General features: G+C 48.1%; 1 protein-coding gene across 4 annotated transcripts in view; it reads right to left on the minus strand.

Annotated features, from left to right (window-relative positions):
• The window catches only part of LOC143783170 (microtubule-actin cross-linking factor 1, isoforms 6/7-like), a 347588-nt gene that overhangs the window by 181374 nt on the left and 138873 nt on the right, over positions 1-27341 (minus strand). For all 4 annotated transcript variants that reach the window (XM_077271554.1, XM_077271553.1, XM_077271555.1 and 1 more), the window contains 3 exons: positions 26346-26521; positions 26078-26237; positions 25887-25971 (listed from right to left, as the gene is read on the minus strand). In XM_077271554.1, coding sequence (XP_077127669.1) covers positions 25887-25971; positions 26078-26237; positions 26346-26521 — 421 coding nt within the window. The remainder of the gene's footprint in view (positions 1-25886; positions 25972-26077; positions 26238-26345; positions 26522-27341) is intronic.

Raw genomic sequence — 27341 nt, forward strand, 5'->3', positions numbered from 1 at the left:
CAGGGGGCAGGATGTGAGACAGATGGGGAAGGGTGGAGACACAGGGGGCAGGATGGGAGACAGATGGGGAAGGGTGGAGACACAGGGGGCAGGATGGGAGACAGATGGGGCAGAGTGGAGACACGGGGCAGGATGGGAGACAGATGGGGCAGAGTGGAGACACAGGGGGAACAATGGAGATACAGGGGGAAGAATGGAGATACAGGGGGAAGAATGGAGATACAGGGGGAAGAAAGGGGGCAGGATGGAGACACAGGGGGCAGGATGGGAGACAGATGGGGCAGAGTGGAGACACGGGGAAGAATGGAGATACAGGGGGAAGAAAGGGGGCAGGATGGAGACACAGGGGACAAGGATGGGAGACAGATGGGGCAGGGTGGAGACACAGGGGGCAGGATGGGAGACAGATGGGGCAGAGTGGAGACACAGGGGGAAGAATGGAGATACAGGGGGAAGAAAGGGGGCAGGATGGAGACACAGGGGACAAGGATGGGAGACAGATGGGGCAGAGTGGAGACACGGGGAACAATGGAGATACAGGGGGAAGAATGGAGATACAGGGGGCAGGATGGAGACACAGGGGGCAGGATGGAGACACAGGAGGCAAGGATGGGAGACACAGGGGGCAGGATGTGAGACAGATGGGGCAGGGTTGAGATACAGGGGGCAGGATGGGAGACAGATGGGGAAGGGTGGAGACACAGGGGGCAGGATGGGAGACAGATGGGGCAGAGTGGAGACACAGGGCAGGATAGGAGACAGATGGGGCAGAGTGGAGACACAGGGGGCAGGATGGGAGACAGATGGGGCAGGGTGGAGACACAGGGGGCAGGATGGGAGACAGATGGGGAAGGGTGGAGACACAGGGGGCAGGATGGGAGACACAGGGGGCAGGATGGGAGACAGATGGGGCAGGGTGGAGACACAGGGGGAAGAATGGAGATACAGGGGGAAGAAAGGGGGCAGGATGGAGACACAGGAGGCAAGGATGGGAGACACAGGGGGCAGGATGTGAGACAGATGGGGCAGAGTGGAGACACAGAGGGAAGAATGGAGATACAGGGGGAAGAAAGGGGGCAGGATGGAGACACAGGGGACAAGGATGGGAGACACAGGGGGCAGGATGGAGACACAGGGGGCAGGATGTGAGACAGATGGGGCAGAGTGGAGACACAGAGGGAAGAATGGAGATACAGGGGGAAGAAAGGGGACAAGGATGGGAGACAGATGGGGCAGGGTGGAGACACAGGGGGCAGGATGGGAGACAGATGGGGAAGGGTGGAGACACAGGGGGCAGGATGGGAGACAGATGGGGAAGGGTGGAGACACAGGGGGCAGGATGGGAGACAGATGGGGAAGGGTGGAGACACGGGGCAGGATAGGAGACAGATGGGGCAGGGTGGAGACACAGGGGGCAGGATGTGAGACAGATGGGGAAGGGTGGAGACACAGGGGGCAGGATGGGAGACAGATGGGGAAGGGTGGAGACACAGGGGGCAGGATGGGAGACAGATGGGGCAGAGTGGAGACACGGGGCAGGATGGGAGACAGATGGGGCAGAGTGGAGACACAGGGGGAACAATGGAGATACAGGGGGAAGAATGGAGATACAGGGGGAAGAATGGAGATACAGGGGGAAGAAAGGGGGCAGGATGGAGACACAGGGGGCAGGATGGGAGACAGATGGGGCAGAGTGGAGACACGGGGAAGAATGGAGATACAGGGGGAAGAAAGGGGGCAGGATGGAGACACAGGGGACAAGGATGGGAGACAGATGGGGCAGGGTGGAGACACAGGGGGCAGGATGGGAGACAGATGGGGCAGAGTGGAGACACAGGGGGAAGAATGGAGATACAGGGGGAAGAAAGGGGGCAGGATGGAGACACAGGGGACAAGGATGGGAGACAGATGGGGCAGAGTGGAGACACGGGGAACAATGGAGATACAGGGGGAAGAATGGAGATACAGGGGGCAGGATGGAGACACAGGGGGCAGGATGGAGACACAGGAGGCAAGGATGGGAGACACAGGGGGCAGGATGTGAGACAGATGGGGCAGGGTTGAGATACAGGGGGCAGGATGGGAGACAGATGGGGAAGGGTGGAGACACAGGGGGCAGGATGGGAGACAGATGGGGCAGAGTGGAGACACAGGGCAGGATAGGAGACAGATGGGGCAGAGTGGAGACACAGGGGGCAGGATGGGAGACAGATGGGGCAGGGTGGAGACACAGGGGGCAGGATGGGAGACAGATGGGGAAGGGTGGAGACACAGGGGGCAGGATGGGAGACACAGGGGGCAGGATGGGAGACAGATGGGGCAGGGTGGAGACACAGGGGGAAGAATGGAGATACAGGGGGAAGAAAGGGGGCAGGATGGAGACACAGGGGACAAGGATGGGAGACAGATGGGGCAGGGTGGAGACACAGGGGGCAGGATGGGAGACAGATGGGGCAGAGTGGAGACACGGGGCAGGATAGGAGACAGATGGGGCAGAGTGGAGACACAGGGGGAACAATGGAGATACAGGGGGAAGAATGGAGATACAGGGGGCAGGATGGAGACACAGGGGGCAGGATGGAGACACAGGAGGCAAGGATGGGAGACACAGGGGGCAGGATGTGAGACAGATGGGGCAGGGTGGAGACACAGGGGGCAGGATGGGAGACAGATGGGGAAGGGTGGAGACACAGGGGGCAGGATGGGAGACAGATGGGGCAGAGTTGAGACACAGGGCAGGATAGGAGACAGATGGGGCAGGGTGGAGACACAGGGGGCAGGATGGGAGACAGATGGGGCAGGGTGGAGACACAGGGGGCAGGATGGTAGACAGATGGGGAAGGGTGGAGACACAGGGGCAGGATGGGAGACAGATGGGGCAGAGTGGAGACACAGGGCAGGATAGGAGACAGATGGGGCAGAGTGGAGACACAGGGGGCAGGATGGGAGACAGATGGGGCAGGGTGGAGACACAGGGGGCAGGATGGGAGACAGATGGGGAAGGGTGGAGACACAGGGGGCAGGATGGGAGACACAGGGGGCAGGATGTGAGACAGATGGGGCAGGGTGGAGACACGGGGCAGGATGGGAGACAGATGGGGAAGGGTGGAGACACAGGGGGCAGGATGGGAGACAGATGGGGCAGAGTGGAGACACGGGGCAGGATAGGAGACAGATGGGGCAGAGTGGAGACACAGGGGGCAGGATGGGAGACAGATGGGGAAGGGTGGAGACACGGGGCAGGATAGGAGACAGATGGGGCAGAGTGGAGACACAGGGGGCAGGATAGGAGACAGATGGGGCAGAGTGGAGACACAGGGGGAACAATGGAGATACAGGGGGAAGAATGGAGATACAGGGGGAAGAATGGAGATACAGGGGGGAGAAAGGGGGCAGGATGGAGACACAGGGGGCAAGGATGGGAGACACAGGGGGCAGGATGGGAGACAGATGGGGAAGGGTGGAGACACAGGGGGCAGGATGGGAGACAGATGGGGCAGAGTGGAGACACGGGGCAGGATGGGAGACAGATGGGGCAGAGTGGAGACACAGGGGGAACAATGGAGATACAGGGGGAAGAATGGAGATACAGGGGGAACAATGGAGATACAGGGGGAAGAATGGAGATACAGGGGGAAGAAAGGGGGCAGGATGGAGACACAGGGGGCAAGGATGGGAGACACGGGGCAGGATGGGAGACAGATGGCGCAAGGTGGAGGCACAGGGGGCAACGATGGGAGACACAGGGGGCAGGATGGGAGACACAGGGGGCAGGGTGGAGACACAGGGGGCAGGCTGGGAGACAGATGGGGCAGGGTGGAGACAGATGGTGCAGTCAGGTAAGGAGAAAGGGTTGTTTTTTTTTTATTGAAAGCGGCAAGCCGCAATATGTTTCGACAGCAGGATGGAGACACAGGAGGCAGGATGGAGACACAGGGAGCAGGATGGAGACAGATGGGGCAGGATCAGGGGCGGGATGGAGACAGATGGGGCAGGATTGGACATCACATGGGGGCAGAATGGATACTCATGAGGGCAGGATGGGAGAACATATGGCTGGAGCCATAAATGAGACACACGGGGGCCAGGTTGGGTGATATTATTACCATAAGGGCTAATTAAGGGACATTATTACTGCAGTGATGTATTTATTTTATTTTTTGAGGATTCTGTTTTAAATGTGGGAGGTGGTCCTGTTACTGTGCAGAGCGACACTATGTCGCCTTTTTTTTCTTCATCTGGTGTAGTTTAGAAGTTGTGAAAAAATTAAGTAATGTGTTCTGCAAGCGGTGCGCTAGCTAACTGTGTTATTTCCTGCAGAGAGGAGTCCTGGCTGGAAGTGATGGCAGTCTGTGCTGGATGAAGATGAAAAGCAAAGATGAAGGACTTCACCTAGAGACGTCACTGGTGAGTAAGTGTGATACCTGTACACTGACATTATACACTGTATACTATATACAGGTCCTGTGTACAATGTCACCTGTGATCACTGTATTACCTTTACACTACATACAGAGCTCCAGTTTATAATGTCATTGATCACAGTATAACCTGTACAATATATACAGCGCTTGTGTGTATAATGTCACTGTTGATCACTGTATTACTTGTACACTAATACTGTATACAGAGCTCCTGTGTATAATGTCATCCCCATCAATGATCCCCTCTCATCTTCTTTCTCTAACTTCTTCATTCGGCCTCTCACAGTTTACTAATTCTCTTAGGCATGAGGACGGGAATACTCTGGACCTGGTCTTCTCCCGTCCCGGCTCGCTGCACTACTTTACTAACTCCCCTCTCCCACTCTCGGACCACAACCTTCTTTCCTTCTCTGTCAAGAATTGTCTCCTCACCCAGGACACCCCCACGTACCACACTTATCGGAATACACGTACCATTAATACCCAGCAGCTTGTGGACAACCTCCACACATCTTTAGCCCCCATCTCCTCCCTCTCCTGTCCAGACTTAGCATTGTCACACTTCAATAATACACTGAAGAATGCCCTAGATGAAGCAGCACCTTCTACACGCAGAAAGACCCGACACGGACAACGGCAGCCCTGGCACACTTTGCAAACAAGCTTTCTTCAGCGTTGCTCAAGGTGTGCAGAGCGGCAGTGGAGAAAATAGAATTATTCTTACCGTTAATTCGGTTTCTAGGAACCTTCCACGACGGCATACGGAGGTTGCCTCTTTGCGCTAATGGGGAACAGGAAATGGAGAGGTTAAAAGGCCCTCCCACCTCCCTCTCACCAGTGACTTATAACTGAAAACCATAGCACCGGTTTACCTTGAATCCCAGATTTAAATCCAGGAGTATAGGGAGGGAACTAGCGCCGTCGTGGAAGGTTCCTAGAAACCGAATTAACGGTAAGAATAATTCTATTTTCTCTAGTCACCTTCCACAACAGCATACGGAGGAATACCAACTAATTTGGCGCTAGGGAGGGACAACAGCCTGGAGTACTTTCCGGCCGAAGGCTAAATCCTTGTTGGGCATTACATCTAATCTGTAATGTTTGGAGAAAGTATGCAACGAAGACCATGTAGCTGCCCTGCAGATTTGCTCTGCTGATGCACCTGCTCTTTCTGCCCAGGAGACTGAGGTTGATCTAGTCGAATGAGCCTTGATTCCCACTGGAGGAGCTTTGTCTTGAGCAAGGTATGCTTCTGCTATCGCTTTCTTGATCCAGTTGGCAATAGTACTTTTGGCTACCTTCTTTCCTTTGTTTTGTCCTGATGGATGGACAAATAGATTCTGGTCAATTCTGTAACAACTGGTTTGTTCTAGGTAAAATAATACAATGCGCCAATCCGTCCAGCATATGGAATCTCTCTTCTTTTGGATTTGCAGGATTTTGGCAAAAAGAAGGTAGAACAATTTCCTGAGAGCGGTGGAAATCTGATACGACCTTTGGAAGAAAGGAAGGGTCTAGGCGCAGTATTATAGAGTCATCTCGAATGGACAGGTATGGTTCTCTCATTGAGAGGGCTTGTAATTCTCCCACCCTCCTTGCTGATGTAATGGCTACTAGAAAAATTGTTTTATAGATCAGATTTTTCTGGGAGCAGGAGGATAATGGTTCGAAGGGGGGACCTGTGAGCCCTTGTAACACCAGGTTGAGATCCCACAGTGGTACTGTTATTTGTTTCTTAGGGTTCATTCTAGAAGCTGATATCATGAACCTCTTAATCCAGCGATGATTTGCCAGATCCTGATCAAATATTGAACTGAGGGCGGAAACTTGAACTTTTAGAGTGCTAGGCCTGAGGCCTATTTCTAAGCCTTTTTGCAGAAAGTCTAAAATTTTTTGATAAATTCGGATTGAAGGGATCTGGCACTTCAGGAAGACAAAAAGATGAGAATTTCTTCCAGATCTTATTATATATAGCAATGGTTACCGGTTTCCTAGATTTTTGAAGTGTGGAAACCACTGCCTCTGATAGCCCTCTGGCTCTTAATATTTGGGCTTCAGTAGCCATGCCGCCAGATTCCATTTGTGGGCATCTAGGAGATGGATTGGTCCTTGAGAAAGAAGGTCCTCTTCTATCGGAAAATGGAACGGGCCATCTGCCTGTAGATCCACTATCAGGTTGTCCCAACTCCTCTTGGGCCACAACGGAGCTACCAATATGGTTGGTGTTTGTTCTTCCCGCACTTTCTGCAAGACTCTCCCCAATATCGGAATTGGTGGAAAAGCATAGGCCAGCCGAAAATTCCACTTCTGGGCTAGTGCATCCACTCCTTTGGAGCCGTCCCTGGGGTTTAGTGAGAAGAAGGCTTCGACTTTCGCGTTTTGGCTGGATGCAAAGAGGTCGATTTCTGGAAGACCCCATTTGTTCACCAGCATCTCGAAACTTCGGTTGCTCAAACACCATTCCCCCGGATGTATGTCCTGGCGACTTAGATAGTCTGCCTGAATGTTGGATGAGCCTTTCAGGTGAACTGCCGTCAGAGATAAAAGATGTCTTTCTGCCCAGGAGCATAGCCGGGCAGATATGTTCTTCAGGCAGTTGTTCTTTGAACTGCCCTGATGTCTGATGTGGGCCACCGTGGTCACATTGTCCGAATATATCTGAACGTGATGTCCCTTGATAAGATGACCTCCTACTAGTAGGGCTTCCTCTACAGCTTTTAGCTCTCTGTAGTTGGAGGACTTCCTGCTTGTTGACTGGTCCCAGAGACCTTGGAAAGGGGTGTGATTTATCATGGCCCCCCAGCCTCTTTTGCTGGCATCCGTTGTAACCATAGTCAGTGGGACTTGTGTCCAACTGACTCCCTTTTGTAAATTTTTTGGGGTCATCCACCATGCCAGGGAGGCCTTGACACGACCTGGTGTGTACAACTTTTTGTTCAAAGAACTGGGATGACCATCCCAATTCTGCAGGATATGTGCCTGAAGAATTCTGGAATGGGCCTGGGCCCATGGTACCGATTGGATGCAGGCTGTCATCGATCCTAGAGGAGACATGCCTTCTCTGATTGTAGGGGATCTGGTGTCCCTGAATGTCTTGACCTTTGATAGTAGGGTTAGACGATGTTCCAATGGGAGGAAGGACATTTGTCTTGCAGAGTCCAGAAGAACTCCCAAGAATTTCCTGCATTTGGACGGTCGTAGGTGAGATTTCTCCAGATTCGGCACCCATCCAAGAGATGTCAGAATATCGAGAGTCTTGGATACATGAGACTCCAGGGTTTGTTTGGTAGGAGCCACTAACAAAAGGTCGTCTAGATACGGCACTATACAGACGCCTTGCCTCCGGATAAAGGAGACTACTTCCCCCATTATTTTGGAAAATACTCTTGGAGCAGAGGAAATTCCAAACGGGAGAACGTTGAATTGATAGTGCTCTATCAGACGCCCCCTCTGCACAGCAAATTTGAGATATTGGCGATGTCTCTGGTGAATGGGGATGTGAAAGTAGGCATCTTTCAGATCGAGAGTGGCCATGAAGGAGTGCGGACCTATCAAGGGAATGGCATTATTTACTGATTCCATCTTGAATCTTCGGTACTTGATATGCCGATTGAGACCCTTTAGATTTATAATAATACGGGACTCGCCCGATGGTTTGGGAACCAGAAATAGACGAGAGTAATGCCCCCGATCCCTCTCCGATTCCGGTACCTGGGATATCGCATTTGACATCTTTAGGGCCCTGAGACCCGACTCCAAAATGGACTGGTGTTTCAGGGAGGGAAGTGTTGTGAATTCTATTTTTGGGCTCCCTCTAGTGGTCACAAGCGGTACTGTGTAGTGTTGTCTTTCTGCAGGTTGGCTGCATCAGCTGGTTCGTTATCCTTGGTTGGTTTCCTATTTAGCTCACCTGGATACTCAGTTCCTTGCCTGCTATCAATGTATTCAGTGCTCTTCAGATTCCTTGTGTCTACCTTGCTCCCAGTCTCTCCAACACAAGCTAAGTTTTTGTTTGATCATTTTTTGATTATCAGTGTTCATTATGTTTTTAGTCCAGCTCGCTAAAATGTGATTTCCTCGCTTGCTGTTGCTCTAGGGGACTGAGTTTCTCCCCCCACACCATTAGTTGGTGTGGGGGTTCTTGAAATCTCAGAGTGGATATTTTGTAAGGGTTTTTTACTGACCGCATAGATTCCCTTTTCTATTTTCTGCTATCTAGTATTAGTGGGCCTCATTTGCTGAATCTGCTTTCACCCCTGTGTATGTGCCTTCCTCTTACCTCACCGTTATTATCTGTTGGGGGCTTCTATATCTTTGGGGATTATTTCTCTGGAGGCAAGAGAGGTCTTTCTTTCTCTCTAGGGGTAGATAGTTCCTCAGGCTGGCTCGAGACGTCTAGGATTTTTAGGCACGTTCACCGGCTACTTCTAGTGTGTTTGTATAGGTTCAGATTTGCGGTCAGTCCAGTTTGCCACCTCCCTAGAGCTTGTCCTATGTTTGTTAATTAGCTGGAGTAATTTGTGATCCTCAACCACTAAGGATCATAACAGTATAGCAGGCCAAAAAGTGTTTAATGCATCGCAGAAGTGGGATAAAAGAAGACCTGAGTACATTTTTTTTTTCCCTCCCGCTTTTCCTTTGCTGCAGTCTGTTTAGCTTCTTTCATCCCCTTGAACTCTGGGTGGTTTTGAGCTCAGCTGCAGACATGAATGTTCAGACTCTGACTTCTAGTGTGGATCATCTTGCTGCACGGGTGCAAAGTATTCAGGATTTTGTTATTCATAGCCCTATGTCAGAACCAAAGATACCCATTCCTGAGTTGTTTTCTGGAGATAGATCTAGGTTTCAGAATTTTAAGAATAATTGTAAGTTATTTCTGTCTCTGAGACCTCGTTCCTCTGGTGATTCCGCTCAGCAAGTTAAAATTGTTATCTCCTTGTTGCGTGGCGACCCTCAAGATTGGGCCTTCTCTCTGGCGCCAGGAGATCCTGCATTGCTTAATGTAGATGCATTTTTTCTGGCTCTTGGACTGCTTTATGAGGAGCCTAATCTTGAGAATCAGGCAGAAAAAGCGTTGCTGGCTATCTCTCAAGGTCAGGATGAAGCAGAGGTGTATTGTCAAAAATTTCGGAAATGGTCGGTGCTTACTCAATGGAATGAGTGTGCCCTGGCTGCAAATTTCAGAGAAGGTCTTTCTGAGGCCGTTAAGAATGTTATGGTGGGGTTTCCCACCCCTGCAAGTGTGAGTGATTCTATGGCTTTAGCCATTCAGGTTGATCGGCGTTTGCGGGAGCGCAAATCTGCTCATCCTTTGGCGGTATTTTCTGAACAGAGACCTGAGTCTATGCAATGTGACCGAACTCTGACCAGAATTGAGCGACAAAATCATAGACGTCAAAATGGGTTGTGCTTTTACTGTGGTGATTCTACTCATGTTATCTCAGCATGCTCTAAACGCTTAAAAAAAATCGCTAAACCTGTCACCATTGGTACTATACAGCCTAAATTTATTTTGTCTGTTACTTTGATTTGTTCTTTGTCGTCCTACCCGGTTATGGCTTTTGTGGATTCGGGTGCTGCCGTGAATCTGATGGATTTGTCGTTTGCCAGGCGCTGTGGTTTTGTCCTGGAGCCTTTGGAATTTCCTATTCCTCTGAGGGGAATTGATGCTACGCCATTGGCTGAGAATAAGACTCAGTATTGGACGCAAATGACCATGTGCATGACTACCGTACATCAGGAGGTGATTCGCTTTCTTGTTCTGCATAATTTGCATGATGTTGTCGTTTTGGGTCTGCCATGGCTGCAAGCTCATAATCCAGTTTTAGATTGGAAAGCTATGTCTGTGTGAAGTTGGGGTTGTCAGGGAATTCATGGCGATACTCCGTTGGTGTCTATTGCTTCTTCCACTCCTTCTGAGGTCCCTGAGTTTTTGTCTGACTACCAGGATGTATTTGATGAGCCCAGGTCCTGTGCCCTGCCTCCTCATAGGGATTGTGACTGTGCTATAAATTTAATTCCTGGTAGTAAATTCCCTAAGGGACGACTTTTTAATTTGTCTATACCAGAGCATGCCGCGATGCGGAGTTATATAAAGGAGTCTTTGGAGAAGGGACATATTCGCCCATCCTCTTCCCCTCTTGGTGCAGGATTTTTTTTTGTGGCCAAGAAGGACGGTTCTTTGAGACCTTGTATAGATTATCGTCTTCTGAATAAAATCACAGTCAAATTTCAGTATCCTTTGCCACTATTGTCTGATTTGTTTGCTCGGATTAAGGGTGCCAGTTGGTTCACCAAGATAGATCTCCGTGGTGCGTATAACCTTGTGCGCATTAAGCAGGGAGATGAATGGAAAACAGCATTTAATACGCCCGAAGGCCATTTTGAGTACTTAGTGATGCCTTTTGGACTCTCTAATGCTCCTTCTGTGTTTCAGTCCTTCATGCATGACATCTTCCGAGAATATCTGGATAAATTTATGATTGTTTATCTGGATGACATTTTGGTATTTTCTGATGATTGGGAGTCCCATGTGAAGCAGGTCAGGATGGTGTTTCAGGTCCTGCGTGCTAATGCTTTATTTGTGAAGGGCTCAAAATGCCTCTTCGGAGTACAGAAGGTCTCCTTTTTGGGTTTTATTTTTTCTCCTTCTACTGTGGAGATGGACCCAGTCAAGGTCCAGGCTATTCATGACTGGACTCAGCCCACGTCTGTTAAGAGTCTTCAGAAGTTCTTGGGTTTTGCTAATTTTTACTGTCGTTTCATCGCTAATTTTTCTAGCGTGGTTAAACCTTTGACGGATTTGACCAAGAAGGGTTCTGATGTGACTAATTGGTCTCCTGCGGCCGTGGAGGCCTTTCGGGAGCTGAAGCACCGGTTTTCTTCAGCTCCAGTCTTATGTCAGCCAGATGTCTCTCTCCCCTTCCAGGTCGAGGTTGATGCTTCTGAGATTGGAGCAGGGGCTGTTTTGTCGCAGAGAAGCTTTGATGGCTCTGTGATGAAGCCATGTGCTTTCTTTTCAAGAAAGTTTTCGCCTGCCGAGCGGAATTATGATGTTGGTAATCGGGAGTTGTTGGCTATGAAGTGGGCATTTGAGGAGTGGCGACATTGGCTAGAAGGAGCTAAACATCATGTGGTGGTCTTGACTGATCACAAAAATCTGATTTACCTTGAATCTGCCAAGCGCCTGAATCCTAGACAGGCTCGTTGGTCGTTGTTTTTCTCCCATTTCAACTTCGTGGTCTCATACCTGCCTGGTTCGAAGAACGTGAAAGCGGATGCACTTTCTAGGAGTTTTGTGCCTGACTCTCCGGGAGTTTCTGAGCCGGCTGGTATTCTCAGAGAGGGAGTGATTTTGTCTGCCATTTCCCCAGATTTGCGACCAGTGCTGCAGAAATTTCAGGCGGATAGACCTGACCATTGTCCACCAGAGAGATTGTTTGTCCCGGATTAATTGACCAGCAGAGTTATTTCCGAGGTTCATTCTTCGGTGTTGGCGGGTCATCCTGGGATTTTTGGTACCAGAGATTTGGTGGCTAGGTCCTTCTGGTGGCCTTCCTTGTCGCGGGATGTGCGTTCCTTTGTGCAGTCTTGTGGGATTTGTGCTCGGGCTAAGCCTTGCTGTTCTCGTGCCAGCGGTTTGCTTTTGCCTTTGCCTGTTCCGAAAAGGCCTTGGACGCACATTTCCATGGATTTTATTTCGGATCTTCCAGTATCTCAGAAAATGTCTGTCATCTGGGTGGTGTGTGATCGTTTTTCCAAGATGGTCCATTTGGTGCCCTTGCCTAAGTTGCCTTCTTCCTCCGATTTGGTTCCTCTATTTTTTCAGAATGTGGTTCGCTTGCACGGCATTCCTGAAAATATTGTGTCTGATAGAGGATCCCAGTTTGTGTCCAGGTTTTGGCGGACTTTTTGTGCTAAGATGGGCATTGATTTGTCTTTTTCGTCGGCCTTCCATCCTCAGACTAATGGCCAAACCGAGCGTTCCAATCAGACGTTGGAAACTTATTTGAGATGTTTTTTTTCTTCTGATCAGGATGATTGGGTGACTTTTTTCCCATTGGCCGAGTTTGCCCTTAATAATCGGGCTAGTTCTGCTACTTTGGTTTCGCCTTTTTTCTGCAATTCTGGTTTCCATCCTCGTTGTTCCTCGGGTCAGGTTGAGCCTTCTGACTGTCCTGGGGTGAATTCTGTGGTGGATAGGTTGCAGCAGATTTGGAACCATGTGGTGGACAATTTGAGGTTGTCACAGGAGAAGGCTCAGCGCTTTGCCAACCGCCGCCGCGGTGTGGGTCCCCGACTTCGTGTTGGGGATTTGGTGTGGCTGTCTTCTCGGTATGTTCCTATGAAGGTCTCCTCTCCTAAATTCAAGCCTCGCTTCATCGGTCCTTATAAGATCTTGGAAATCCTTAACCCGGTGTCTTTTTGTTTGGATCTCCCAGCATCGTTTGCCATTCATAATGTGTTCCATAGGTCTTTGTTGCGGAGGTATGTGGTACCTGTGGTTCGTTCTGTTGAGCCTCCTGCTCCGGTGCTGGTCGAGGGCGAATTGGAGTACGTGGTGGAGAAGATTTTGGATTCTCGTATCTCTAGACGGAGGCTTCAGTATTTGGTTAAGTGGAAGGGCTATGGTCAGGAGGATAATTCCTGGGTTGTCGCCTCTGATGTTCATGCGGCCGATTTGGTTCGTGCCTTCCAGCGGCTCATCCTGATCTCCCTGGGGGTCTTGATGAGGGTTCGGTGACCCCTCCTCAAGGGGGGGGTACTGTTGTGAATTCTATTTTTGGGCTCCCTCTAGTGGTCACAAGCGGTACTGTGTAGTGTTGTCTTTCTGCAGGTTGGCTGCATCAGCTGGTTCGTTATCCTTGGTTGGTTTCCTATTTAGCTCACCTGGATACTCAGTTCCTTGCCTGCTATCAATGTATTCAGTGCTCTTCAGATTCCTTGTGTCTACCTTACTCCCAGTCTCTCCAAGACAAGCTAAGTTTTTGTTTGATCATTTTTTGATTATCAGTGTTCATTATGTTTTTAGTCCAGCTCGCTAAAATGTGATTTCCTCGCTTGCTGGTTGCTCTAGGGGACTGAGTTTCTCCCCCCACACCGTTAGTTGGTGTGGGGGTTCTTGAAATCTCAGAGTGGATATTTTGTAAGGGTTTTTACTGACCGCATAGATTCCCTTTTCTATTTTCTGCTATCTAGTATTAGTGGGCCTCATTTGCTGAATCTGCTTTCACCCCTGTGTATGTGCCTTCCTCTTACCTCACCGTTATTATCTGTTGGGGGCTTCTATATCTTTGGGGATTATTTCTCTGGAGGCAAGAGAGGTCTTTCTTTCTCTCTAGGGGTAGATAGTTCCTCAGGCTGGCTCGAGACATCTAGGATTTTTAGGCACGTTCACCGGCTACTTCTAGTGTGTTTGTATAGGTTCAGATTTGCGGTCAGTCCAGTTTGCCACCTCCCTAGAGCTTGTCCTATGTTTGTTACTTAGCTGGAGTAATTTGTGATCCTCAGCCACTAAGGATCATAACAGGGAAGGGAGGTGACTTTTAGACCCCGTGGGGGGGAGGAAATTAATTCTATTAGGAGACCCTCTTTGATGACATTGAGGACCCAGGGGCAATTGGTGATGTTTTGCCACTGGGAAACAAAATTTGAAAGTCTCCCCCCCACTGGGTCAAAGTCACCGCTTCTCCTGTTGAGACTGCTGCTGCTGTTGCTGAGGGATAAGGATGTTTCTCCCCCCTCCCTTCGGGTAACTCCACCTCCCGGACTTGCCTTTCCTTCTCTGAGAGGTTTGGGCCTGAAAGGGACGAAAAAACTTCTTTTTGGGAGTTTTTTGTTCTGGGAGGGCTTTCTTTTTATCGGTCGCTTTCTCCAAGATGTCATCCAGAGAAGGCCCGAAGACGTAGTTACCTTTAAATGGTATGGCGCACAATTTGGCCTTGGAGGTGATATCACCAGACCACATTTTTAACCACAGCGCTCTTCTAGCTGAGTTAGTCTGTACTAATGACCTAGCAGCAATTCTGATAGTTTCCATAGAAGAATATGCTAGGAAACCCGTGGCTCTAAGGAGACTGGGTAGAGAGTCCAACAATTCAGCTCTAGACGTGCCCTGGGATATGTGAGATTCTAGTTCACCTATCCAGCGGAAAAGAGCTCTAGCCACACATGTTGATGCAATATTGGCTTTGAGGGCTACCATGGAGGTCTCCCAAGATTTCTTCAACAGACTTTCTATTTTCCTGTCCATTGGATCCTTTAACTGTGACGAGTCTTCGAATGGAAGAGACGTTCTCTTAGCCACTCTTGCCACCTGAGCATCAACTTTAGGGATATCCCATTTGGCTAAATCCCCTTCTAAGGGGAATCTATGCTTCATCTCGGATGGAGTACTGAGACGTTTTTCAGGTAATTCCCACTCTTGGTCAATCATATCAGATATATTCGAGTGGATTGGAAACCCTACCCGTTTACCCTTGGTTATGCCACCAAACATCTGGTCCTGTATGGACTGTGGTCCTTTCTCCTCCTCCAGCCCCATAGTACTGCGTACAGCAGCTACTAAGTCCTCAATCCAGTCTGAAGAGAAAAGATACTTCCTAGCTTCAGAGGTTATAGGGGACGTAGGTTCCTCCCGTCAACCTGAGGATGAGGCATAGGAGAGGTCTGACTCAGATTCAGAATCCTCCTCCTGGATTTTCCTTTTTTTAGCTGGAGAGGGTGGCGGAGGGGGTGGGGGGGGGGTTAAAGGCCGCTAGGGAGGATTGCACCTCTTGTTTGACCAAAGAGTGGATTTCTTCTAGTAAAGAAGGTTGCTCTGCCCTGACAACCTTGTCAGTACAGGTCCTGCAGAGTTTTTTCTCCCATAATGGTGGCAGCTTAATGTTACAGATGGCACACTTCTTTTTAGTAGTAGTTTTGGGGGCAGACTTTTCTCCCTGTAATGAGAGGAGAGAGAGTGACTAAAGGATATCCCCAAGTTACTAACTAAGGACCCCTGTCCCTGCGGCACTTACTGTGGCAGGGGCAGCGCTGGGCTCTGCAAGCGCAGGGCAGGTACTGCTCTCCATGACAGGATAGTCTTACCTGCGACGTTTTCTGGCAGGTTTTATACACAGTGGTATGTTCCTGCCCCCAGCGATGTGGAAACACCTCCTCCCCTCCATGGTCCAGCGTCGAGGATGCCGTCCTGCACGAGATACCGCCGGCGGAAGTGCCTCCAGGGACCGCAGAAAAGACCGGAAGTGACGCGCACGATCACTTCCGGGTTGCCAGCGGCATGTGGAGGGGAAGGGGACTGGAGAGCTCCAAGAGGACTCCGGTTAGGAACGCTAGCCTGCTTTGCCCTCACGGGGGCGCGGGAAGGCTAGGAACAGGTCCCAAAGACACCGCAGCGCGGCGCGACGGGAGCAGCATGAGAGGGGAGGTAAGATACGACCCCATGCTGCCCGGTTACATACAAGCCAGCGCTTGTTAGATGCAGCAGTTACTGGCCACCACTGCATACAAAGTAAACCTCTCCTGTCCCATGGGGAACAGGAAAGACACTGGTGAGAGGGAGGTGGGAGGGCCTTTTAACCTCTCCATTTCCTGTTCCCCATTAGGGCAAAGAGGCAACCTCTGTATGCCGTCGTGGAAGGTGACTAGAGAAAATCTCTTTTAGCAGAAGACTTCCTCCACTATAAGTTCATGCTGAAAACCTATAACTCTGCCCTTCATCTGGCCAAACAATCCTACTTCACCACCCTCATCACCTCACTATCCAACAACCCAAAATAACTTTTTGAAACCTTAAACTCCCTCCTGAAACCTAAAGTACAGGCCCCCATCACCAATCTCAGCGGTGAGGATCTGGCCACTTATTTCCTAGAAAAAAATCAACCACATCCCACATCCATCAGGATATCTCAGCCCAATCTCCTCAGTGCCTGGATCCCCTTCCCTGCCGCACATCAAGCTCACTAGACATCTTTGAGCCTGTTTCAGAAGAAGTTTCCAAGCTCCTCGCTTCTGCTCGGCCTACAACTTGCAACAGTGACCCCATTCCTTCACCTCTCCTGCCGTCTCTCTCACCAGTGGTCACCACTCACCTGACTAAAATATTTAACCTCTCTCTTTCTTCAGGTATCTTTCCCTCCTCATTTAAATATGCCATCATAACCCCTTTACTTAAAAAGCCATCCCTGGACCAGAACTGCACTGCTAACTACAGACCTGTCTCTAACCTTTCCTTCATCTCTGAACTCCTGGAACGCTTGGTCCACTCCCGTCTAATCCGCTATCTCTCAGATAACTCTCTTCTCGACCCCTTACAATCTGGTTTCCGCTCTTTACACTCCACTGAAACTGCCCTCACTAAAGTCTCTAATGATCTAATAACAGCTAAATCCAAAGGTCATTGCTCCATTTTGATTCTCCTGGATCTCTCCACAGCATTCGACACTGTGGATCATCAGCTCCTCCTCACTATGCTCTGCTCCATCGGCCTCAAGGACACAGCCCTCTCCTGGTTCTACCAGCTCCTCTTCCTCTCCTTGTCGCCTTACTATCGGGGTTCCGCAGGGCTCAGTCCTAGGCCCCCTCCTCTTCTCTCTATACACGGCCCCTATTGGACAAACAATCAGCAGATTTGGGTCCCAGTATCATCTCTATGCTGATGACACCCAATTATACACTTCTTCCCCTGACATCACCCCTACCCTAATTCAAAATACCAAGGATTGTCTGTCTGCTGTCTCTAACATCATGTCCTCCCTCTATCTGAAACTAAATCTCTCCAAAATGGAACTTCTTGTGTTTCTCCCCTCTACTAACCTCTCTCTACCCAACATCGAAATTACCCTGGAGGGTTCAACCATAACTCCCGAGCAGCATGCCCGCTGTCTTGGGGTCATATTCGACACCGAACTTTCCTTTACTCCCTATATCCGATCACTCACTCGCTCTTGTCACCTGCATCTTAAAAACATATCCAGAATCCGACCTTTTCTCACCGTTGAAACTGCTAAGACTCTTACTGTCGCTCTTATTCATTCTCGTCTTGACTACTGCAACTCTCTTATGATCGGTCTCCCTCTTTCCAAACTTTCTCCTCTCCAATCCATCTTGAATGCGGCAGCCAGGGTCATATTTCTGTCCAGCGGCTTCACCGATGCCTCCATCTTGTGCCAGTCATTACACTGGCTACCCATTCGCTACAGGGTCCAGTATAAACTCATCTCTCTCACCCATAAAGCCCTCCACAGTTCTGCACCACCTTATATCTCCTCTCTCATCTCTGTCTATCGCCCTACACGTGCCCTCCGTTCTACAAATGACCTAAGACTAACATCCCCCGTAATCAGAATCTCGCACCTCCGTCTCCAAGACTTCTCTCGTGCTGCGCCAGCTCTCTGAAATACACTTCCCCAGACGATCAGACTGATACCTAGCCCCGACCTATTCAAGCGAGCTTTAAAAACCCATCTCTTCAAACAAGCCTACCACATCAACTACTCAGTAAACTAACTTTGCCCTGTTCCCTCCTTCCAAATATCACTCTGAATCTGCCCCCTACTATTCATCTGTCTCCACACCCTCCATGCACACGATAACTGCACTGGATACTGGACTATTGCACTTAAACACACGGGCTGATGACCGGATCATGCAGCTTTGTATGAAAATCCCTATGTATTATAATTGCCAGACCTGAAATAACATGCACTTTTCACCTATTGTGTCCCCCCATTTCCTTGTAGATTGTAAGCTTGCGAGCAGGGACCTCACTCCTAATGTCACTGTTTAAATTGTCTTAACTTGTACTGAATTTATTGTTTGTACATGTCCCCGCTTAATTGTAAAGTGCTACGGAATATGTTGGCGCTATATAAATAAAGATTATTATTATTATTATTATTATCACTGTATTACCTGTACACTATACATTGTATACAGAGCTCCTGTGTATAATGTCACCGGTAATTACTGTATTACCTCTATACAGACACTAGATACTAAGTACAGATTTCCTGTGTATAATGAAACTTATGGTGATATTAGTACTGTGGGTTTTTTTTATTAATGATCAGTATTGTAGTATTCAGTCACTATGTGATGGTAATATGTTGTCTGGCCATGGTGTGGGGGTGTTTGTTCCATGTATGTGCTATTATTTCATGACTATGTGGTGGAAATATGTGATCTAGACATGGTGCGGTGGTATTTGTTCCTCGTATGTGGTATTATAGGTTTCTAAATGGTGGTAATATGGTGTCTGGTCATGGTGCGGTGGTATTTGTTCCTTGTGTCTGGTGTTATTGGTCACCATGTGGTGGTAATATGTGGTCTGGTCATGGTGTGGCGGTATTTGTTCCTTGTATCTGGTGTTATTGGTCACCATGTGGTGGTAATATGTGGTGTGGACATGGTGTGGTGGTATTTGTCTCTTGTAAGTGATGTTATCTGGTCACTGTGGTGGTAATATGTGGTCTGGACATGGTGTGGTGGTATTTGTCTCTTGTAAGTGATGTTATCTGGTCACTGTGGTGGTAATATATGATCTGGTCATGGTGCGATGGTATTTGTCCCTTGTATGTGATATTATTGGTCATTTTAAAAATTGAAAAATAAATAAAAATATACCTAAATTGTATTGGATATTTTAACAAATGATCCCATCAAGGACAACATCTGCAGGGAGTTTGTATGTTCTCCCCGTGTTTGCGTGGGTTTCCTCCGGGTACTCTGGTTTCCTCCCACATTCCAAAGACATACTGATGGGGAATTTAGATTGTGAGCCCCATCGTTGACAGCGATGATAATGTGTGCAAACTGTAAAGTGCTGCGGAATATGTTAGCGCTATATAAAAATAAAGATTATTATTTATTTATTTATTAGTAGGATAGAGTAGAGTAGAGTTCTGCCAAAAGAGTCTACCTTGTCGTGGTGGCGATGTAAAAAATCTTATGGCAAAAGCTGATGGCTACATGTGTGATCTGGTGATGGGAACTGTTAATGCGTGATTGGTGAGAAGTGGAGTTTTTCCAAGAGAGAGCGGTGGGACTGTGGACAGTTCGAGGGGTGGAGCCTGGGTGGAATCTTGGGGGGCCCTGAAAATTTTGCCAGTATGAGGCCCCGAAATTCCTAGTGGCAGCCCTGGAACTATTCAATTTTATATTTAATCCTGAACGACAGGCAGTGTTTTTAAAAAGTATATAAGAGAATTTACAAAGAAGACAAAAAAAAATACAGCACGTGCAATTACTGTACATAAAATGCACCAGGATTAACAAAAGAACTACACCGATCACAGAGAGGATTCAGCTTAGCTAAGGAGAGCACTTCGATTGGAGGCGTTCAGTGAATGGGATTCATGCATACACCGAAGTGTACAGCAGCACAGATTATAATCGGTCTTCACCTTTTATCAGCACCTGAGTTACACCCACACCCCTCCCCCGGGATGACCTCACGTGGGCCGAATTGTGGGATGTCCTCAGAATTTTATGGAAATTCCCAACATTGGCCATATTTTCACTCTTGACGATTGCAGAAATTCGAGATCGCTGCCATATTTTTTATTGGGCTTTTGCCTAAATAATAATAATTACTTTATTTATATAGCGCCAACATTTTCTGCAGCGCTTTACAGACATTATCATCATCTTTCCATAGATAGTAAACATGACATGGCTAGTTATATGGCCACTATTGATTTGGGGCTTATAGGCAGGTCTTACAGTTAGCAGAAATCATGCATATTCTTCCCCGATTAGCCCTGAAACTGAAAATGTATGTCCCATCGATATAGGATCTATACAAGCCCAAATGTTCATAATTTCCACTGGTAGCAAACTGTCTATTGTAGATGCTTTGATGGAAGGAAGCTATCTCTAAAAGGTGTTAGATATTCGCTTCCCTTCTTTTCAAAACTTAAAATGCCTCTCCTGCCGCCCCCTCCTCCCTGGACCTTACAATGGGGCAGCGGAAGCGTCGCATCACTTTCACAACGCGCGTCGGGCCGACGCATACCGACAGCCCCGTGCCGCGCTCTCCGTCTCACTCACAATAGACATCAGCTGTGGCACCGCAGGGTTCTGTACCATACCCGATTTCCTACTTTATGTCCATTGCACCAGTCTATTTCTAGCTATTTTCCCCTACTGCAGTTCTGTGTGGGTGAATGTCCTCTCACTAGGGGCTGATTTACAGATCGCCCTACAAGCCTACCTTATGGCCCACCCTTCCTGGATCCTGCAATAGCCTCTCCTTCTGGAATTCAGAGATGGGCTTCTACAGGGGGGTTACTCAGCGCCACCAGAAAGGTGCGAGACATCTGGCTAAGGGTAGCCAGAGGCGATGCTAAGGCCCCAACCTCACAGAAACCCTCCGGGACCTGGCCTGGGTCAGTCACTGGTCCTGCTATCCCGCTGGACAAAGAGGGTCCAGAAGGCAGGGCGTTACCTGTGTTCTGGGCTCTCGGGCTGCAGGTGACAGCACCTAGATAGGCTGTGTTCTTGAGGTATAAAAACAGTTTTCTATTTGTCTGACAGGCTGCGTACCCAACTTTTCTACCACCCTGACCGACTCTGAATACTACATTCCTTCCACTCTGACAGGATGTGGGACACACCTGCCCACATTCCTTCCTCCTTCCCACCATCCTGACATACTCGGGGTACAACTTTCCCACCCCCCTGACAGGCTATGGGTATCTCTGTATGAGGGCCCCCACAATAGTCCCTAAATTGCATGAGGGCCCCTCACATTGCATGAGGGCTTCCACAGTAGTCTCTACAATGTATCATAGTCCCCCTCAGTAGTCCCTACAATGTATGAGGGCCCCCATAGTCACACCATACGTTTTAATTAAAATAACAAAACATTATATACTCACCTTCTCCAGGATCCTGACGAGTTTACCAACAAAGCACTGGCACCCAATCCAGTTTGTCATCAGAGTCCGGGAGCGGAGTAATGATGTCTCCGCAAAAGGACTCTCTGACTTCCTGCACTGGTGCTTCTGTCCTGGCATTACCTGCTGTTCATTAGGGCATTACCTGCTGTTCTTTAGGATGTAGGTTTAATGGTACCTGCAGAATATAGAACACAGAGCAGGGAGATGATGTCTACCTGCTCTACTGCAGAGATGAATTATATCAGTGTGCTGCGCATGCCAATACAGTTAAGGGTAGCGCAGAGCATGGAGCCCGGGGGTGACTGCACCCTCTGTCTGCGGTAGCTATGCTACTGCACCTCCGTTTCCAGTGCATGGAGTATATATTAAGGGAAAAAGAAATCCAAACCTACATGGCCTTGTGTGAAAAAGTGATTGCCCCCAGACTCTTAAAACATAAATTAATTGTGATTTATCACATATCTGGGAAGCTGAGGTCACATTCCCTAGCCACACCCATGCCTAATTATTGTCCACCTCTTATCAATCAAGAAATCACTTAAATAGGACCTGCCTGACAAAGTGAAGTAGACCAAAAGTACTCAAAACCTAGACCTCATGCCACGATACAAAGAAATTCTGGAACAAATGAGAAACAAAGTGATTGAGATCAATAAGTCTGGAAAATGTTATAAAGCCCTTTCTGAAGCTTTGGGACTCCAGCGAACCACAGTGAGAGCCACTATCCAGAAATGGCGAAAACATGGAACAGTGGTGATCCTTCCCAGGAGTGGCCGGCAGACCAAAATTACCCCAAGAACGCAGCGACAACTGATCCCAGAGGTCACAAAAGACTCCACAACATCCAGAGAACTGCAGGCCTCACTTGCCTTAGATAAGGTGAGTTTTCATGACTCCACTATAAGAAAGAAATTGGGCAAAAATGGCTGCACGAAAACCACTGCTGAGCAATAAGAACATAAAGGTTCATCTCAGTTTTGCCAGAAAACATCTTGATGATCCCCGAGACTTTTGGGAGAATACTCTGTGGACTGACAAGACAAAAGTTGAACTTTTTGGAAGATGTACAGTATATCCCACTATATCTGGTGTGGAAGTAACACAGCATTTCAGATAAGGAACATCATACCAACAGTCAAATACGGTGGTAGTGTGATGGTCTGGGGCTGTTTTGCTTCTTAAGGACCAAGAAGACTGGCTGTGGTAAATGGAACCATGAATTCTGCTGTCTACCAAAAAATCCTGAAGGAGAAGTCCGGCCATCTGTTTGTGACCTCAAGCTGAAGTGCACTTGGGTTATGCAGTAGGACAAGGATCCTGTCACGGAGTTACTGCGACAGAGATGAGCCAGAAGACTGCAGCGTCTGCGCTGAATAGAAGCACTTCACAGACTGTTCACTGTTAGCCTCTCACCTCTCCTATATAATCTGGACCCCCCTGAGGAAGGAAGTTCTTACTTCCGAAACGCGCGTTGGGGAGAGCGGGGGAGTGAGCGTGTGCGTTCCTGTGCCACTAGGTATGTGATTGGAGACGCTGCCACTGTGCACTTATGTTTCTTTTATTAATGTTTGCAACCTGATGCTGTCTCCTAGGGCGGTTACATGCTCTCTCACCGCTGTTTTTGGTGTAATCTGTCACTTTTTAGCCATGTTTCTGCCATCTATCTTTTGTAATTACTAATAAATATATTCTTTTTGCAATATATCTTAGTCTTTGGACTTTATTACACTGATCAGTGTTGTGGTGTTTCTCTAGTTAGACTTCAGTGTGTCTTTATACGTCCTGTGATTTGCTATGGGGTATATATATATATATATATTTATAGTACTACACGCTAATATGTCGTATCCCCCTGGCTACATGTTTTTTTCTATTTAATAATCTGGGCCCAGGCTAGCACTCATTGTCAGAGTTAGCTTATGCTGATGGCTGAAGGTTGTTGGTGGTTATTATTGCAGAAAGTGTTTGGTGGATGTATCTGTGATTGTTGCTAGGTTTTGGGTGTGTGATAATTCTCTTTCCTCTCCTACTTTGTTTTTAACCCATCCTCCACTCTCCGGTGTATATCTTTGTTATATATGTGAATATATTTGTATGTTTGGTATTTTTTGTTATCCCTGTTCGTATTACCTTGTTAAGTCTGGTTGGTGTATTGCAAAGCATGGCTTAAGAAAAACAAAATTGGGACTTTGAAGTGGCCTAGTCAAAGTCCTGACCTTAATCCTATTGAGATGCTGAGGCCTGACCTTAAAAAGGCGGTTCATGCTCGGAAACCCAGTGTTTATAAAAAAAATATACTAAGATTTTACAAAACAATACGATATATACAATTACATAAAATAAAAAGGATAAACAGAAGAAATATACTAAACCTGATGTCGCAGGGTTGGATCTGGCTTTTATGAAGGGGAGCTTTTCGGTTTTGGGGGGCAATAAATAGAAATACAGTAAACTGCATCTCCCAGGACTGACAAAGATTATAACTTGGCGTTGTGGTGACTCAGAATGGGGCTGGTCTTCAGAAACCATAGGGTGGCTCAGTCTTAGAAAATTATAGGATTCCCAAATTGTATGATATCTTCGCTCCTGAAGGTGCCAGGCGGGAGATATTACTGTCATGCTTCCTATCACGATTTTCTCTATCCATAGAGAAGAAACATGGCATGGATAGCATCATCCATCGCCCCGACATTAATTTGAAGTTGTTATAGTCACCGCCCAGTGACATAAGACAGTGCATTACATTTGCCACAACTCCAAAAATATTAATTTCCTAACAGTAGGACCATTGGTGTACTTAGAAAAGCTCAATATTCTTAACTGGAAAGGACAGACCAGCTTAATATACATGCTGTCCTTCTCACGCTGAGGTGAAGGCCGTAAATCTGTCGCCTTCCACAATCTTCTGCAAGTTGACGATGGATTCCTGTCTATTATCTATCAGATCCCAACTTTAATTACCTGTTTGCAGGAGGGGGAGGTAGATGTTTGTCAGCTGCAGTTAAGGGTCTTCTGGGGGTCATAGCCTTGCTTCAATATTCACTATGAACTCTAAAGATTTTAAAATTATATCTATAAAACCCATTAAAAAAAATTGCCTTCACCTCTGAAATCTAGTGATTTTTTTTTGCATTTCCACTCAAGAAAAGCTCAACGACTCATATCTTTTGTAACGCTCGCGCCCACACTGGTTGGCGCGGGCGTACAGGGGTGCGGCCCCACTGGACCACTGACCAGACTTCCCTGGAAGGGGCGTAACTAAGTAGCTTCCTAGGTGTTCGCTGGAGCCTCTGATGGTGAGGTCAGACTTGTGCAATAGGAAGCTACCAGGTACCACTCCAGGGTGGAGTCGGACTGTGGATGCTGATCCCACCGGGGGACTAGACACAGGCAGGCACGGCTGTGACACTGGCTGATGGGCGGGTTCGGCAGAGGCCCTGACGGGCAGACTGGCTTGACGGACATACAGGCAGGCAGACGGCCATGGCTGGCACTTTGGCAGACTGGCAGACAGGGCCGATACTCTGGTAGGAACAGGTATACAGGCGGGTGTATGAAATAGGTAAGAACCTGTTCAGACTGGTGAATATAAAGAAACAGGTAGAGACCTGTACGGCAAGTTGCTGAGCAGAGGAAGAGCAAGAGCGGATGCAAAGCAGAACCACAGGAGGCGGAGTAAGAGCAGGAGGTGGAGCTAAGAGCAGAGAAGGAGAAGACGGAGCTAAGAGCAGAGAAGGAGAAGGCAGAGATAAGAGCAGAGAAGGAGAAGGCAGAGGAGGAGGCGGAGCTAAGGACGGAGCCAAGAGCGGAGATGCTGGAGGCGGAGCCAAGAGCCAGAGGGTGCAGAACCACAGGTTGTGGCAGAACTAAGTAGAGGAGCACAGAGACACGGGTAGTGGCGAACAGATCAGAGAGATGCAGAGCCACTGATAGTGGCAAGCAGAGCAGAGAGGTAACGCAGAGGTACACACAGCAGAGTGAGAATGGTAAACAAACAAAGAAGGAACAGGAACGGACATAGACCAGAGTTCAGACACAGAAGTAACGGAACACATATTCAGACCAGGGTACAACGCCCCACTGGGTGGCGTACACAAAGACACAAACAGAACACAGATAAAGGCCTGCGTATTGCAACCCTCAGAGACAGGAACAAACACGACCTGGCAGCTCAGTAGCAAATACTAACTGAGGGACATAGTTTGCTCAATGGGTGAAGATGCCTTAAGTATCAGAGGCCTCTAGGCTATTGGCCGGGGACACCTTAGGGAGGAGCACACAGTCTTTATAAGAATCCGGAGTTGCTAACGCCGCCCCCCCTATGCACACAGCCAGGAAGTGTACACAGAGCCAGCGGCCATGGAGCACACGGCATGGAGCCGGCAGCAGACAGATCTCACAGCATGGCACTGGGTGAGTGAGTTGATGTAACAGGCAGGTGGGGGATGGAAGGCCATGCAGTGATGCCGGCAGGGTTGTTACATCTTTTAAGTCTCAGGAAACTATTATTTCACTGGGTCCTTATCCCAAATGATGCATATTTGTGACCTGCTTGCCATACCTGACACCAGCTCCAGGATGACCTGACCCTTCTCCAGGATCTCATCTATGTCACCAGGCTTCTTGTGGATCTCCTTACAGAGGTCCTGAAATGAGGAGAATGTGATGTCAGTCTTAGTGGGACCTGGTGTGATATGTGGGTCATATCTCCAGGCTCCTGACACTGCTCAGGGGACAGTCAGTAAAGAATACCTGCACATCCTTGTGACAGTCATTAATTTGGCTCATAGACCTGTTGGTTCTCCAGAGCTCCGTCAGCCGTCTCTCAGTGCTGCCCACCCAATCGTGGAAGATGTCCAAAGCCTCCTGAAAGTTGTGAGCTGCGGGGGTGATGTACTCTAACTGATGGTGTCTGTAAGGAGAGAGATCCGATGTAGGGGGGTGTCCAGGTAAGGGTCAGGGAGGCTTCTAGGTGCCCCAAAAATCCATGGCTGGGACCATTGTGGCTAGTCACTCTCACCTGTCCTCAGCTCTCTGCAGCAGAGAGTCCCACCGCTCCCGCAGCTCCATCAGGGGGTCTCTCCGCTGTGCTCTTTGCTCTGAGCCCAGTATAGAGAGGGGCTGTGATGGTGACTTCTTTCCCTGTAACACGCGCTCAATCCTTGACTTTCTCTCCTGCAACAACCTCTGCAGAAGCTACAAAGCAAGAGGTGAAATAAATAATACAGAATACGTTTAATAAAATCCACGGACAATACAGGACACGTGTAATATAATCCACAGACAATACAAAACACGTGTAATATAACTCACACACAATACAAAACATACGTGTAATATAACCCACAGAGAATACAGGACACAAGTGTAATATAATCCACAGAGAATAAAGGACACACGTATAATATAATCCACAGATAATACAGGACACACGTGTAATATAATCCACAGAGAATACAGGACACAAGTGTAATATAATCCACAGAGAATACAGGACACAAGTGTAATATAATCCACAGAGAATAAAGGACACACGTATAATATAATCCACAGATAATACAGGACACACGTGTAATATAATCCACAGAGAATACAGGACACACGTGTAATATAATCCACAGAGAATACAGGACACACGTGTAATATAATCCACAGAGAATACAGGACACACGTGTAATATAATCCACAGATAATACAGGACACAAGTGTAATATAATCCACAGATAATACAGGACACGTGTAATATAATCCACAGAGAATACAGGACACACGTGTAATATAATCCACAGAGAATACAGGACACATGTGTAATATAATCCACAGATAATACAGGACACAAGTGTAATATAATCCACAGATAATACAGGACACGTGTAATATAATCCACAGACAATACAAAACACGTGTATTATAACCCACAGACAATACAAAACGCGTGTAATATAACCCACAGAGAATACAGAACACAAGTGTAATATAATCCACAGATAATACAGGACACACGTGAAATATAATC

This window comes from Ranitomeya variabilis, chromosome 6 (assembly GCF_051348905.1).
Source record: "Ranitomeya variabilis isolate aRanVar5 chromosome 6, aRanVar5.hap1, whole genome shotgun sequence".
Classification (NCBI taxonomy): domain Eukaryota; kingdom Metazoa; phylum Chordata; class Amphibia; order Anura; family Dendrobatidae; genus Ranitomeya; species Ranitomeya variabilis.